Consider the following 16,850-nt stretch of genomic DNA (forward strand, 5'->3'; position numbering starts at 1 on the left):
AAACATCAAAACTCAACTCGAGTCAAATCGAGCTTGATTAACTTGGTCAACCTTGACCTGAGATTGATTGCACCAACATCCTCTTCCTATTAAAGCCTTTTTCTGTGAAGAATGCATCTTTTTCTCAGTTCCTTTTTGATTTGACCATCAGAGAGTCACGCCAGCTACGCTAGCCTCCTCTAACTGATGTTGACGTGTAAGTAGGAGACCCTCTCAGGTGCGAGGAATCAGCTCTATCGGATTCAAATTTGAAGGGAGAGTTGCAATCATGCAACCATGGAGAGTAATGGTAACCCATATCACTTTTAGCATTGACCTGTTTGGTTGAAGGACCCACTCTGGTAATAGAGAACGGGAGTTGTTGGCTTGTATGTTTCAGGCATATCCTCATAATGATCGGAAGCTCTACCGGATTCGAATCCGAAGGAAGTAGTATAATTTTGTAAGAAGGAAGAGTGGTGACGATCCACATGCATCAGATATCAAAGCCCCAAAATCAGTAGGACGACTAAGGAGAAGATCAAACTTAGAGAATTTAAATACTTTTAAGGGATGAAGGCTTATCCAAAAGGACTAAATTAAAGGGCCAGGAGCAGCATCAACATTAAAATTCGAAGATTTATTACAAGTAAATAAAATCTTGAATTTTAGGATAAATTTTTACACAATATGTACTCAATCAAGAAATACATATTTTGGGTCAAATAAATTCAAAGTCAATTAACTAAAGTAGTTGATCGTAGATATTCTACCTATAAACAAAAATATTTTTATTTTGGTTTAAGTCAATTAGATTGTAATTTAGTCAACTAAAATTATTTAAACAGATCAGTGATTTAAGTCAACCAAAGTAGTCTGTAGCCAACTTAAGACTTATTGTTTGCAAGATTTGAGTTAATTGAATTCAATTCATGTGGAATCATTGAAACCAAGTCATCTTTGAAGAAGTCATGAATATATTCAGATGAGTCGATCAAAGACAAAAATTATTAGATAAAAATTTTATGAAGATATATATCCAATTAAATTGATTGACAAAGGCATAAGCCAATTATTGATGATTTAAGTCAACTGAAGATAAAGTTCATATTTATTTGGCGGAGTCAACCAATAATAATTATAATCCATTATAAATAGGAAAAAGATAAGACTTAGTACACATCACATCAATCTTCAATATTTAGTTAGATAAAAAGATTATTCTAGGATTTATTTTTAAATTTATGCTGTTATTATGCTTTATGCAGGCGATTTAATTTGGAATTTGTCATCTTCTGAACAGAGAAAAGTATATATGTTTCAAATATATTTATTATTACCGATCTAGCAAAATTAACAAACCTACAAGCTTAGCTTTTCATCTTGCAAAAATATTTTTTAAAAAAAAAAAAAAGGAGACAAAGAAACTGGTTAGCTGTATCATCAATTTTGCAATTAAGAAACCATGTGAAAGTGTTTGTTGTACAAGTACTTAATCTCTAGTTCGAACAGGAGATTGGTGTCAACTTCATAATCCAGCTCAATATCAATAAAATTTCAAGAAAATTAATTTCAATCCAATCTAAATTCAACACACAAATACAAATTTCAAGAGCACAAAAGAAAAGAAAAAAGAGATGAAATGCTCACGTCCTGTTCTTCTAGTTTTAGATTTCATCCAACACATCCTTCTGCCGATCAATCTCCCTCGGAAATGAAGCTTCTCACTAGCTCGTCTACCACGACTCTCCGGCGACGGCGGACGTACGGCACGTCGGGCAGCGGGAGCTCCGGCGCAGCCATGAGTCCACGCACCGCGCGTGGAAGGCATGCGTGCACGCCGGAAGCCGCCGACAGCGGTCGCCCGCTGCGAGCTTCTCCAAGCACACCGCGCACTCGTCGCCCGCCTCCTGCTCTAGCTCGAAGCTGGGGAGCTCAGCCAGCAGCTCCGGCGGCAGGCCGCAGGCGGCGCCGAAACCAAGGAAGCCTCGCCGCATGGCCCGGCGAACTACGCACACTTGGATGGCGAGGACCAACCCGCCGACGCCGGCGAGCGCCGACAAGGCGGAGGCGAGGATGAAGGCGGCGGCCATTAAAGCAAGCGCTCGACTGATAGCACGGGGAATTGAATCAGTATCGGATTTGTTCATATATGAACCGTTATTTAATGATTTCTCCCGCGAGGACCTACCAACGGTATTTAACTGTATAAAGAACATTTTACTGAATACATAACACATTTCTATTATATTCACTTTTTTTATCATCAGTTAATTTTTAGTTCACCAATAATCGACTGATATAATAATAAATACATTAATTAATTTTTAAATTTATTATTTATATGCTCTAGTAAAATCATTACACGGTATAGGACAATTTTAAAAACTTCATGCTGTCTATTTAGATTATAAAATTTAAATATGAAAGCATAATTAGACTTAACATGAAATAAAAAGTATAAAAAATTTAATTTAAAATATTTCTGAGGTCATCAATCAAATTGATTAAAATTGATTGACGACCTTAAACATTTTAAAAATATTTTAAATCAAGATCATTTACTTTTATAGGCTTCTTGAGTGTAATGCACTCAAATCTAAATTTTACATTTTAAATTGAGAGATATTATGTTTTAAAATCTTTATAACTTTGATAGTTTAACTTAATTTCATTAAAGGATTAATAGTGTTTTTATGAAAATTGACCGTTAAATACCTTAGAAACATTTTAAATCAAATGTATTATATTCTTTATATCATTGAGTGAAACCATGCTTTATATATAGATTTCATGTTGTGTAATGATCTTGTGAGAGCATAAAAAAGTTTATCAATCAATTGATAGGTTATGGACGAAAGTCGATTGATAATCACAAATCTAATATAGTAAATTTAAAAATTAATTGGTGCACTTGTCTTTTTATATCAAACGATTGTTAGCGAATGAATAATCAACTAACGATAAAGAAAAAAAATATAATGAGATATGTTAAATATTTTTAGAATTTTAAAATTTTTATACGGAAAATGAGTAATATGAAAACGAAAACACCTCGTAGTTATGAAAAGATTTTTAAAAAAATCAATATTTAAACTAATTAATATAGTTCTTTAGCTGAATAATAAGTCATCAGATAAATTAAATAGTAGTAATATTTAAAAATGATATAACAACAAATTCAGAAAAATGAGAGGCCTGTATTTTAATATTTGAAAACATAAAAAATAAGAGAGCAAAATTAAAATGTCAATAAGTATAGTTAGTAGTTGGTTGTTGGTGATGTGTATAGTTTCTTTAATTTCTTAAAGTGACATTCTCTAATTTTAATTAATCAGAGGTCTTCAAATAGAGACTGGTCTTAAAAGCTGGCACCAGGTCAATTATGACTGCTTATTTTGTTTAAAATAAAATAATATTTTTTAAAAAATGTATAGATAATAAAAAATAAAATATATAAAATAAAAATTCTTAGATTGAACATGCAAGCTAAGCTATAGACTAAGTTGACTTAATACACACTTTTCTTAAAACAATATTTCACGATTTTCTTTTTTTCTTTTTGTTAAAAATGCTTTTAAAACTTTTAAAACCAACCAAATATATGCTATAAAATATTTTAAATAATCAAACCTTTTAAAAATAATTCTAAAAATTCTCAGGTAAAAATGAAATATGATATTGTTTTTTTTTTACATATTAATATCTAGCTCTCTCCTATAATTTAATTAAACAATCTATTTTTTATGAATTTTTATTTAATTAAATGATATGTAATGTAATTATTTATCCAATCTCAAACAGACATTTTTTAATTTTCTTTCTGAAAATAAGTATTTTTTTCGATTTTTTAATTCGATGACAAAATGTCTTCCCACTGATTTAGTTTGATTTTAATAATTATGTTCATCGTTTTTTTTTATAATTCAAGTATAAAAAATCTCATCGGCTTTGACTCGATAAATAACTAATTAAGTGATACCAAATGCAAAAATAAATTGGCCTACTCGATAAATAACTAATTAAGTGAGGAAGAAAAAACTCTTGATTTCAATATGCCCAAAGGAATCGAGGATTTTTCCTTATATATACTCTCATCTACATAAAGTTCATTGTTAACAACCCATTAATATTAACAAACCAAATTATTGAATGTACACATAGAATCCACACCTAATAGCTTAAACCTCCTTCATACACCATGTATTAAATTACTTAATTAAGATTTAATCTTAATGATAATTGTTATATATATTGTTAATCATGTATTAACCCATCAAATGGAGACTTAATCATTCAAGAGAATCAACCAAGAGACTTATGATAGTTAGAAAGTCACGCGGTAGAAGAACCATCGTCGACAAACAAGTATTTATATTGAAAGAGCCATTACGATCGACCCAATAAGAATGGTCCCCATGTGGACATATAAACACTAGACAATCTATGAGGGCCAAAACAATGCGACTACAATGATCACCACATGGTCAATATACATGAAAAAGACTTACCTTAATAACCATATATATCTCTAAGTTTTTCTCTTTTTTAACAAAGCCTAGATAAACTAACATGTGCCTCAGTCCTTGAGTGTTGAATCTTAACAATGAGTGTTAATTATGATCTCAAATGAAGGTCCAAGACATGTTAACATATTTAATATATAATTATCAACTTCTTAAAGGAATCATAACTCTCAATTACCAAACAGATAATTAACATTCTTGGGAAAACAATTTATCCATTGTTCTTCCTGACAAATTGAAAAACATTATGATAATTCATAAAATTAGAACAAATTTCTTTAATTTCGTTCAGGCAGCTCAAATTAGTCGTAATTCCATGATTACCGGCCGGCGTTAATATTAGAAAACGAATCGAGTGGACGACCCCTCGAGCCGCCTCCGGAGCTCGAGCTCTGTCTCCCTGAGCCGCCGGTTATCGAGCTCGAGCCGGTCGTGGTCGCTCATCACTCGGTTCAGTTCGTCGAGCATCTGCCGGTTGTGGAGCCGGAGGCGGCTGACCAGCGACCGCAGCTCCGCCAGGTGCATCTGCTTCCGCATCCGCGACCGCCGGGCGGACTCCCGGTTGGAGAGCATCCGCCGCCGCCGCCGGTCCTCCCCCGGCTCGCCTCCGGAGGAGGAGCTCAGTGCCGCTGGTGGCGCCGTGGGCCGGAGTTGGTCCGGCCCCAACATGGCGGACCAAGGAGAAGGGATGCAGTAGAGGTTCTCCGGTGTTAATTCCGGCGGATGCATCGCCATGATCTGTTGGATGAAGGAATTTTGGAAGAGGGAAAGGGTGCGTCCTTGAAGAGAGGAGGAAAAATGGGGGAGTTGAGAGGGAAATTTATAGTGCAATTCTTTTTTAAAAAATAAACTTTTTTTATAAAAAAGTAAGGGAATTCATATATTTTCTTATTTTTTTAATTTAGGTAGGAAAAGACCCACTTCATGGCCAAATCATCAAATTTTCAATTCATGAAGACCTCAAATACCATTAATATTGACTTACTCTATGTCAATGGGATTCATGAGCACCTTCATCATCTTGTTCTTTTTCAATCCGGAGATAATTCATAGTTACATCATCATACATACTCATTTCAACTAAGTAATTATAAATGTAGATGACTATTTGTTTTTCACATCTCTTATTCGAGCAAACTGATCTAGATCTCATCGTGATAATTGTTATTCTATTCGACACCACACCAGATCGGCAAACTACATCCTTTACGAAGAACAATATAATCAGAATTTGGATAAACCTTCACATCACTCAACCAACAAGGAGAATCCACATTATAGTTGTGTGATGATGATGAAACAGCGGTCCAGTGCAGTGCAAACTAAAGCAGGACCCTCCTAACACACCAACTTCATGGTGCTGATGCCATTAAACTCTTTGGTGATTGGCCAACAGTGACCACCATTACTTGCATGGATTAAAGCAAACAGTGCTGTAGATCAGTGCAGGAGCATGTTGATGTCATGCCCTTTGCTTGTCTCTATATGGTTCATGGCATTTCCATACTTCAAGCATATGCAACTAAGGAACCCTTATAAACCATCCATGAAGTGTCCTTAAAGTATAAGATGTGCGAAAGGAACAATACGTACTAAATTCCTCTTCAACTAGCTACGCGATCGATGTGTCAAGATAAATGTCGAAGATATATAATCGGTTTCGAATACAATCTCCTAGCTCTAAGATAAGCTTCTATATTTCGATCCCATTAGCCCGGGCAGGCATAGAGGAAAAGAAGCTAAGGCGCAGAGAATTATTAGCTCTCTTGGATGGATAAGATGGAGTTATTTATTTATGCACCTGTTAGAAAGAAAGTGAAAAGAAAAGGTTTTATTAGGTGTGAAAGAACAACAGAACAGTGTCCATGAGAACCTAACTTTAGTTTAGCATCTGACAGTGATCTCCAACAAGCTTCATTTCTTTTTTTTTTGGTGTGAAATTTGATTGAGTATATTATTGTCAACGTGGATCCGGACCGAAGTGGATTTAATAATTCGATTGAATGCGTGCATGGATGATGTTCAGCATTCTCAACTCTCCGCATTTTGTTGGGTTTTAAAGTGTTCACTTTACATGTAAGCTCTTTTTTTTTTAATTCTACCTAAATAATTTCATGTTAATAAAAATATCTTATGATATATTTTTTTAATGTATTTTCAATATAAAATTTTATTTTAATAATTATTTTCTCAAACAAAGGATTATCATACTTCAATTTAAGCCATGAAGTATCTCTTGAACCACCAAACCTTCTTTATCTTGATGTTTGATTCTCTTAGATTCATTAAGATTACCTATTATCCTGTCCAATTGATCTATTAGGATTTATCTATGAGATCTTATTTGAATTTTACTGAAGACTTCGTACCATTATATACCCCCATAGTATGGGTCTTCCCTACCTTTTTTATTTTTTTTAGATTTCTACATGGCTCTACACAGGGGCGGCTCAAGCCTCCGAGAGGCCCTAGGCGAAATTTTTTTAAAATAATAATTATTATTTTTAAAAAAATTTATCTTTTTTATTTGGATTTGAGACCGACAATGGTGGATTTAAAATTTTTTTAAATAAATTAAAATATTAATTTTAAAAATAATTTTTTATATAAAATTAAATTTTTTAGTTTTTTAAGATGCAAAATTATTAATTAAATTTTTATATTCATTTCATTTGTAATTTCTTTAGCAGAAATCATAACAGATATATTTCTTGTTCTTATCTTATTATAAGATTATAAGATCGTGATTTGATCCGCATATATTTGGTGAAAAGAATAATCTTCCCCTTTCCTTTGATCATAAAAAAGTGTTCAATTGGAACATGAAAACGTGACTGAATTGGTCTTAGTTACTCTTCGGTACGGGGTGGAATAAGGGAGGAGATTCTCGAACGAAGAAAAGGATCCAATTATTTCGAAAGAATTGAACGAGGAGCCGTATGAGGTGAAAACCTCATGTACGGTTCTGTAGAGTGACAGTAAGGGTGACTTATCTGTCAACTTTTCCACTATCACCCCCAAAAAACCAAACTCTGCCTTACGTAAAGTTGCCAGAGTACGATTAACCTCTGGATTTGAAATCACTGCTTTGCATGAGGAGAGAAAATAAGCTATCAAATAAGTAAAATGTTTGAAGTTGAGCAAAATAGATTATTAGGTTAATAAGAAAGGAAGGAGATAAATATAAAGAAACTAGTAAAATTAGAATTTTAAGAATTAAGAAATATTAAATATATTGGAATCATGCTAAAATCTTTATGAAATCCAATGATCAAAATCTTTATGAAATCCAATGATCATGCCAAATCTCTATAAAATTCAATGATCATGCCAAATCTCTCCAAAATCTAATAAAGATATTAATAATTTTTTATTCTCTTAAAATATATATATATATATATAATTAATATTTTAAAAAAATGGGCCCCAATTTATTGGGGTTCCTAGGCATAGGCCTATGCCTAAAGCCGGCTCTGGCTCTACATAGACCATGACTCTAATACTAATTATTAGATCCGATAAAATCAATATATCTCCATGATTGTATAATATTATTCACTTTTAACCTAAGTTATTATGATTTTATTTGTAGGTTATATACAAATGACCTTATACTAATAAAGATATCTTCAATTTTATAAACTCATAATTTTTTTCATATATTTTCAATATAAAATTTTGATTGTATCATGGGATTATAACCCATGTGCCCTTTCAAATCCGACTAATAGAATTCGACCGAACTCAACAGTTCAACAACTTAGTAGTTTAATTTGGATTAGCTCAGCAAGCAAATCAGTTTGACAGTTCAGACCAGCTCAGGTTGGCTTAGCTCGGTCAAGTATAATCCAAATAACGATGAGTCAGTCGAGTTGAATATTGACATTATCACAAAGCGTAGAATAGATGATTTGAATCTCATATCTTTGTGTTTGAAGCATGCACACATGTCCTAATGATTTTTTATTAAAATTTTATTCATTAAATGCGTTCAAAGAATTGAGTGTTGGTGTGTGTGAGTTTTATAAAACCCGCCTATAACTTGCCGACCCGATAAAAAAAATCAAGTTAGAGTTGAGAATTTTCGGATTCGGATTGAAATTTTGAATTGAATTGAATTTGGATCAGATTTGGACTAGATTCAAGTTGACTTAGATTTAGAATTTAGGGAAGTTTTAGAGATTAAATTAAATTTTATTTTAAAAATTAAGATATTTTACGTCATATTAATATAATAATGATAAAATATTGAGAAAAAAAAGAATTATAAAAAATAATAATTTTTTTTAAAAAAACATCAAGTTGGTTGGGTTATACTTCGGGTTTAAAATTTCAAATTGAACTCGAAACAAATTGAGATTTTTAATGATATTTAATTAAAAATATCTATTTAATTTGTTTGATATTTTACAAAAGTTCGATCGAGTCAATTAAAAAGATATCAATTTATTTGATTTCCATGTAAATAATTTGATTGGTTCCATTATTAACCAACTGCTTACTTTTACTTAAAACTGTTGTTACGCTATTATTATAATTATAATATTATAATAGTTAATTAATGGTTGTTACCATAATATTATAATAATTGTGATAATTTGAATTATTTTGATTAAGTTGATAATTTTTTAAATATAAAAATACATATTTTTTTTAAAAAAATGAATTTATAAAAATTAAAATTAATTAATTTATCTAGTGGATGTTAATTTCTGTTAAAATAAATTTATTCGGAAATTAGTTTGAATTTGGTCGATTCATATTAATCTATTTAAATATGTAGCAAAGCTCAAAGTAACTCCTACCATAACAAAGCGGGCGAGAATACTTGGTTTAAAATCCGGATCCAATTGCCGGTACTAATACTAATGCCCGATAAGTACTCCCGTCACCGCTTTTCCTGCCCTAGAAACCCGTTGTTTGTTGATCAGCCGGAAGCTCACGCTGGGAAGGAGTCGGAGAGCGCCGGGATCCAGCGTGAAGGGAGTGGTGAATATGAGACAGCCAGAAGCAGCAGCAAAGAAAGTGCACGAACGAGAAGAATCAAAGGAGGAAGGGGAACGCAGGAAGAAGCCGAAGAAGGTTTTCATCTATGGCAACTACAAGAGCTACTATGGCTATCGCGTAAATCTTCTCCCTTTCCTCTCTCTCGCGATTGAATAGTACGTTCGTCGACTGTTTCTTAGTCGTTTGTTTTTCCGCGGTGTACTGGTTTTCATTCACATATTTGCGGTTTACTGTTGTTGGAGGGATTCATAGAACCTTTTTCCCTTTCACCAATCTTTGCTTCGTAAATACTTATAGATATGTCAAATGGACTTAGATAGGTCCTATCGTGCATATATTGTTGCCACAATAACTGAATGTAGAAATTATACACCAGGGATGCATATAGGTGTTGTTTGTATAACTATGCAAACAATCTTTGCTAAGACAGCTTGCAGTGTTTATGGGTGCTACTTGTTTTGCATACCCACATAACCTAAAGCAAGGAGAGATTAGAAGGACGCGAACTGGGTTCTGTGTGGGAGGATGGTGGTGCATAGGAGAACAATCACGTAGTTTTAAAGGGAATGGTAATGTTCTGTTAAAGATAATGAGACAATGTACCTTGTTTTCTCCTGTATTCAGTTTCTCCACAATCTGCATTCCATAAATGCCTACATTTTCTTTTAATTTTTCTAAAACCACTCTTAGATCGAACAATTCTTTTGCATGTGAATGCAGAGCATGGTTTAGATTTTCTGTTTGGTACTGTTATGTATGGGTCTATGCTTGGAATGAAATATGCCATGAACCATGGCATGATGACTCTTGCTACAAGTTGGTAAGCAACAACCTACTAGGTCTAGCGTTGGTTGTCTAAAACTGCATATTCATCAGCAAAAAACAATGTGTTAGTTAATCTCTTAAATGTACATACAAAATAAGTAAAATGTGAAAGAAAGAAAACTTCCACCTAGTTGGTGTACTTTATATTTACTTGTCAACCATGGATTTCTTAGTTCAAAATCAACATGATTTTCATTATAATTGACAATTCTCATATATGGTAGCTTTATCGGTATTTTTTTTATTGTAAAGACATCACTTACGCTTTGAAGCTTTCCTGTCATTCAATCATCCAATGGTATATTCCTTAAAATGCTCATGAAATTTTTAGGGGTTTCATCATCTTTTTCATTCAAAAAATGCTTGTTTAGTTTTCTATAAGCTCTAAGATCTGGAACATGTTTTGCATTTGGCATACTTAATGACCCCTCATGATGTTGGTCTGTATGATGATTATTTTGCATCTTGAAACTGGCTATAACCTAAGGAGGGAGCAATAAGTGGACCATCTGGTTTGCAGTGATTCTCTAAAATTAAACTTAGTGCTTCTGCAATTTAGGATGGGTTCAGTAATATTTTGCATATAGTCATACAAATGGGTTTGTTGTTTTGTATACTTGATTTCATTTATTTTAGACATTATAAATATATATATTTTTTAATGTATTGCCACCTCTATTTTTTTGGCTTTCAAACTGTAAAACTGAATTAGTTTTCCAGTCCCTTTGTTTCATGTTTTAGGAAGGTTTTAACAATGTGTGCAGATGGTATATGGCGAGCCCATTGCATACCACATAACTGATTTCAGTAAAAAAGGTATTTAAAGAAATATTAATGTTGATAAAAAAAATTATTAGCATATATACTTCAGTAAAGAATGTTAATCAACTCATCTGATTGCTTCCACATTGGGAAAAAACTGCCAATCTGAAAAAAGTAATGCTTCCAAGTTTCAAACTTCTAAATATTCTACTTAGGGGTCAAAATTAAGTTCAACCTAAATCAGTTCAGATGTACCATATAGGAGTTCATTTATTATTATGATATAAAACTGCATATTCTCCCGCCATGTAAAGGGTATTGTACGTCCAGTATGTCGTGTAGTTCCTCTTCAATCTCTCTATGCAGCACAGGTTGCTCCTTAGAACCATGTGTTTGAATTATGGATTATGTATTACATTCTATTTCTTTTGTCCTATGTGATAGGTGATTACTAGATTGACTTTAATGTTGATATCTTGAAATGTTCTTTTTTATGTAGATTGACCACAATGTAAAGGAAGATCCTAGACTGATTTTGTTTAAGAGAGAGTGGTTTGAAGGCAAGGATTGCCTTGATATTGGCTGCAACGAGGGTTTGATAACTATTAGCATAGGTAACCTCTCACATAGATTCAACTTGCTTGTGTTCCAATTTACCTTTTTGATTACATCATCGTTTGAGTTTATCTTTGTTTATTCGGTCTTATTTCAGTTCCCTAGAGAGTTGATGGTTTACTCATGTGAATTAGTTTGTAAATGTCTCCAGCCTGAAATTGGGACATCTTTGCCAGCTTGGAGTAGCTGACATTGATGAAGTTCAATTTTTTTTTCCAATATTGTATTCCCTTATGATGTTTTTTATTTTTTGGCAGCAAAGAAGTTTTTTTGTGGAAGCATTCTTGGAGTTGATATTGATGCAGGTAATAATGCCCTTTTGTTTGCTTGAACATTTTAGTTCATATTCGAATTCATAACTGAGATTTGCAAGTTTGTTTAATTCTTTTTAGCTTTGTAAGATTCCAAGGGCTCTAAAGTATGGGGCAATTTGATGTTTTTAAAATTCAATGGTCATTTCACAAATTAAGTGAGAGCTTTGTATTATTTTACCTTTGTCTAGTTTGCTTACATAAATTTTATCATAATCTTTTACCTAGCAGGTTTAGTTGACACCGCATATTGGAACTTAAGGAAGCTAGCGCGAATGACACATGGTCATAATAAATCCAGGGATGCTTTGAGAACACAGGATTCAATATATGGAGACCATTTGATTAGTGACGATCCTTCAAATGTGAAATCATCTGATTTTGAGTCCCATCTTCCTGTTGAAGAACTTTTCAAGAGAGTTTCTTTTCGTCGGGAAAATTTTGTTGAGAGTTTGCAAGGATGCACAGAGAAGTATGATACAATTCTTTGGTAAGTTTCTGTAACAAACTAAGCCTAGTGTGATGTATCTTTATCTTTCAGGTTTCACTTTATGACTTGTCTTTCTTCTATTTGATGATATTAGCTTGATGAATAAGGATATCCCGCTGCAGTACATCTTTATACCAATGTCATGTGCATAGTGCTATTTAGCTTTGCCATTTTCATAGCTTGCTTGGCTTTGTGAGGTGCACACTGAACATTTTTCTATTTTATGCAGTTTGAGTGTAACAAAATGGGTTCATCTGAACTGGGGTGATGATGGATTGATCACTTTGTTTGCTAAAATCTGGCGACTTCTTCGTCAGGTATGTCTAGATTACTTTCTTTTAAACATGCTTTTAGGGATTGATTCTCTTTGGTGCCTTTAAAACCTTTCTTGCTTTCTAAAACATGTCTTTTTTTCTAGGATAGTACATGACTCTCTTTGGTGCCCTTAAAACCTTTTTTGCTCCCTAAAACATGTCTTGTTTTGTAGGGTGGTATGTTAATATTGGAATCTCAACCTTGGTCTTCGTATAAAAGAAATCATGGTGTATCACCGGTGAGGATTTTATCTATTCTATCTGTACTTTTGGCTTTTTTTATAATAGTATTTTTTTTAAAAAATTTTGACTGTGGAAAGCTTTTTATTTTTAGAATTATGTTGAAACCATCAGTTCTCACCTTAGTCAGATTGCCATGGCTACTAATTTATGGTAGTTTGCATTGATCCTATCTATTTCATCATGGTTTTGTGAATCCTATTTGATGCAGAAATGATGATGTATTGCCTTATAGAAACTGGATAAATACACTATTTCTTGTAGCTGGGTTCAAAATGAACTTAAAGTTTGAATTCTGACTCTTAATCCTTCTTAGCTATTCCTTTTGTCATTCCCATAAATACTCTGAGAAGTTAGAATTATTATTCAATGAACAAAATTAAACAATATGTAATCCTATTGTCTTCGAACTCTATTCCATTCCCTAAAATTGACTCTTCATTACTTGTCATTTCCATTCAGTGAACCAATTTAGTATTAGGTTTTAGGCATTATGTGGGAGTTAGCTTGCTCTTGTCTCAAACAGAACTATCTTAGAACAATTCAAGGAATATAGATTACTGATTAGATAAGAGATGCAAGTCAACTAAAGCATAGGGTTGAGATGTTGCTGGTATGCCAGAAACCTATCTTTTGTTCCCTTCTGGTAGATGAATAGCCCCTATGCTCTCTCAAGTAGAGGTATCAATTTTGGCTTGAATCTTCTAGGCAAACTGATCAGTTTAGACCTTCATCTTTACTATTCATGATCAGGCTTGAGTGAAGAGGTCATCCATCATCTGCTTAGGTATTTCCTTAATTCTTCATTCATAAGGTGTAGGTTCTAGCTCAAATCTCAGCTATGTATTGTTTCTTCTTCCTTGATAGTGAAACATTGATATTGATCCATGAATATTGCCTGTTAGCCTACAAGTTGGTTCCATTTAATTAAGGACTAATTATCATTTACCCAAATTATTTAAGTTCCATTTTGCTAGTAGCCTTTTGCCCACTTGATCTAATGCTTATCTTATTGGCAAATTGCCACCTGAGGTTTGTACCATTAAGTATTCAATAAAACACCAACATAATCTTGCTGTTACATAGTAGGGGTGAAGAATATCATCATTTATCATCAATATAAAATGTAATTTCTTCTCCTGATCCTTACACTTGCCACCTGCAATTTGCTGCCATACTTTTGGTCCTTTTTGCCAATGTTTAGGCTACCATTCTGCGTCACCATTGTGGTGGGTGAGTTGCAGTCATGGCTTTACCATACAAGCGATGGTCGCTCTTATTGTACCTATGCGGTGGGACTCTACATGATGGGCTTCTTCTGCTGCAAGTTGAGTCTATATCATATACACATAGGGGTTTGGCATTTATCGTAGTCACTCGTGATGAGGGATGAAGTGAAGGAGATGAATTAATTGGTGAGGAAGGAAGGATCAGATGGTGAGGAGGAAGAGTGGGAACAAGGGATCAATAATGGATTTGAGGAAAAGGAAGAAGACAGATATTAAGTGGTGGGAACGAGGAAGAAAGGATTAGGTGGTGTGGAGGAAAAGTGGAAGAAAGGGAAGAGGCATCTGGTGACGGTTCCATCCCTTAATATGACATATCAGGATGCTTTCTGGGTATTTGGATAATCCGATGAATGATGTCATAAACACGCGAGTATGGTGGTGCCTTAGTAGTATACATCAAGTGGTCAAGGTGATAAAAACTGAAATGCTGGTGACAACTTGAGATTCAACTTTCTTTCAGCTGAATACTGTAGTTCGCCCTTAGTCCTGATCAATGGGTAGGTTTGATTGAGTTTTGATCAGTGTTTGTTGCTGAAATCCAGTCCACACAATAAGTATATTTGCAGAATGGTATAAATCCCACTTGACGTGCCCCATCGGCACAGATTAGTTATGAAGTTTCTTAAAACTAAGCTTCAATTGGTGGTGACTATCCAGAATTCGATAACAAATTAAGCAACCTCATCAGAAATATTCTGAGGAGTTACATCCTCAATAAGAAACACCATTGTCATAACCTAACATGTTCTTTAGGTTGTTCAGTGTTGATTATGTCTTGTACTTGCCTCTTGCACGAACATATTTCATTGATTATTTCTGGCCATTTGATTCTTATTTGGCAGTTTGAACATATTTGCAGACTGCAAAGGCAAACTTCAATAGTATATGTTTAAGGCCTGAAGGATTTCGGGAAATACTTTTGGACAAGGTATATCTTTGATGATTTATACTTCCAAATAGATTTTGGATGAAGTCAGTCCATATTTTGGATGGCCTTTTTTGTTCAAAGATTTTTATGTCTAATTTTTAAGACCGATCGATGTGATTTCCTTTTGTAGATTGGATTCAAGTCAGCAGATGTAATTACTGATAGCTTATCTGGTGCGGCTGTTGGATTTGACCGACCTATTGTAATGTTTTGCAAATGATTGGTGAAGAAAAGATAGCTCCCACGTAAGTTGATATGCTGTTTTCTTTCATTAGTCTTGATGCTGAAAAAATTGTAAATACAAAACTATTGTATCCTTTGCTTTCGAAGCTAGCTTTATTTCCACACGAACATCTTTATCACCATACAGGTTCATGTTATCAGTTATTGAATAATACACGCATTATTGATTTTATGTTTCCATATCATCTTATCCACTTGGTACCAAGAATACTTTCACATCATCTTTCATGAGAAGAACATTTTTTCTCTCTGAAGAAGTCATATCATGCCTTGAAGAATAGTGAGGCACCAAAAGGAGATTTTAAGTAGCTATTTCTATTTCATTTCATTCATCTAAAGCCTTGTTCTATTGGCCACTGATATGCACGTAGCGATTAAATCGGAGAAAACATGGCATTCTCTATTGTTACCAGTTGTGTTCGGTCCATTAAGTATAATATTACACTTGCAACTCTTCTCCAATGCAGGCTATTGGAGCTGGAGCTGTAACTATTATTCCTAGCTGGAAATGTATTGATTCGAGAATTTTGCACCCTAATGACGAGGATAGAGCTGCTGTCGGATAGCAATCTAACACTCTAGAAAGCTCTGATATTCGACGTAAGTTCATCCTGATGATATTGGAGGAGATGATGTTGTTGATCTTGTTTGTTGAGTTACAATATATTTGGCAAATTTACCGGTGCGGGTGCCATATTTTGTTCCTTGTGGCATCTTTTTTCTGTTTTGCTGATGGAAAAGAAAAATTGGTGTTGCAATCTAAATATCTGTGTATCCACGTATACACACACAAGTTCGTGTATATAAGCCATCCCATCATGGTTATTTTTTACCATTTAATTAAGGGAAAATTTTACGTTATCCTTGAGGGTTTTTTACTCTTCAATGTTTCAGAATTTTAAGATTGTCAAAATATCCAATAGAATTTGAAAGCTTTCTTTAGTGATTTTGTTATCTAACCATTACATTACTACTGTTAAATAGAATAGAATAGATGATGATGGCCCGAAAGTTATCACGACGATTTAAAGGTTTGCCGGTAAAATAATAAAACTTTTTTTTGTTTTACTAAAACTACGTGACTCTATAGATCTTAAAATTTGAAAAAATGAGCAAATTTAAGGAATCCTAGAAACTTTATTAATGAGGATATTCCGATCCATAGAAAATTGTAAATTAGAGACTGGGATCAATCGAAATGGCTTTCTAATGTTAAATAAATAAAAAAAATACCTTATAATGATTTAATTCTAAGGACACACAAGCCACAACAATTTATCCACAGTTATTTAACTTTATTATTACTAATAATTTTTTTACT

The 16,850-nt window shown here is 33.5% G+C and overlaps 2 protein-coding genes across 2 annotated transcripts; one reads left to right on the top strand and one right to left on the bottom strand.

The window, feature by feature from the left end:
- Window positions 1-1,560: 1,560 nt before the first annotated feature.
- Window positions 1,561-2,085, bottom strand: LOC141837920 (RING-H2 finger protein ATL40-like). Its single transcript, XM_074725283.1, has one exon. The coding sequence runs from the start codon at window positions 2,070-2,072 to the stop codon at window positions 1,716-1,718; it is 357 nt and encodes a 118-aa protein (XP_074581384.1). The 5' UTR covers window positions 2,073-2,085; the 3' UTR covers window positions 1,561-1,715.
- Window positions 2,086-9,411: 7,326 nt separating this feature from the next.
- LOC141840734 (putative RNA methyltransferase At5g51130) lies at window positions 9,412-16,233 on the top strand. Its single transcript, XM_074728799.1, has 9 exons — window positions 9,412-9,629; window positions 11,599-11,713; window positions 11,972-12,019; window positions 12,257-12,515; window positions 12,745-12,832; window positions 13,003-13,068; window positions 15,218-15,286; window positions 15,417-15,531; window positions 15,997-16,233. The coding sequence occupies exons 1-8, from the start codon at window positions 9,501-9,503 to the stop codon at window positions 15,504-15,506; spliced, it is 864 nt and encodes a 287-aa protein (XP_074584900.1). The 5' UTR covers window positions 9,412-9,500; the 3' UTR covers window positions 15,507-15,531; window positions 15,997-16,233.
- The last annotated feature ends 617 nt before the right edge of the window (window positions 16,234-16,850 follow it).

The sequence above is a fragment of the Curcuma longa genome, chromosome 11, assembly GCF_044706935.1.
Source record: "Curcuma longa cultivar G26 ecotype Majalengka, Jawa Barat chromosome 11, ITB_CL_G26_1.1, whole genome shotgun sequence".
NCBI classification, from domain to species: domain Eukaryota; kingdom Viridiplantae; phylum Streptophyta; class Magnoliopsida; order Zingiberales; family Zingiberaceae; genus Curcuma; species Curcuma longa.

Coding starts and splice junctions, on each gene's coding strand:
- LOC141837920 (XM_074725283.1), bottom strand. CDS start 2,072: ATGGCCGCCGCCTTCATCCTCGCCTCCGCCTTGTCGGCGCTCGCCGGC.
- LOC141840734 (XM_074728799.1), top strand. CDS start 9,501: ATGAGACAGCCAGAAGCAGCAGCAAAGAAAGTGCACGAACGAGAAGAA. Junction 9,630..11,598: donor AGAGCTACTATGGCTATCGC/GTAAATCTTCTC, acceptor TTTTTTATGTAG/ATTGACCACAATGTAAAGGA. Junction 15,287..15,416: donor GGGAAATACTTTTGGACAAG/GTATATCTTTGA, acceptor TTCCTTTTGTAG/ATTGGATTCAAGTCAGCAGA.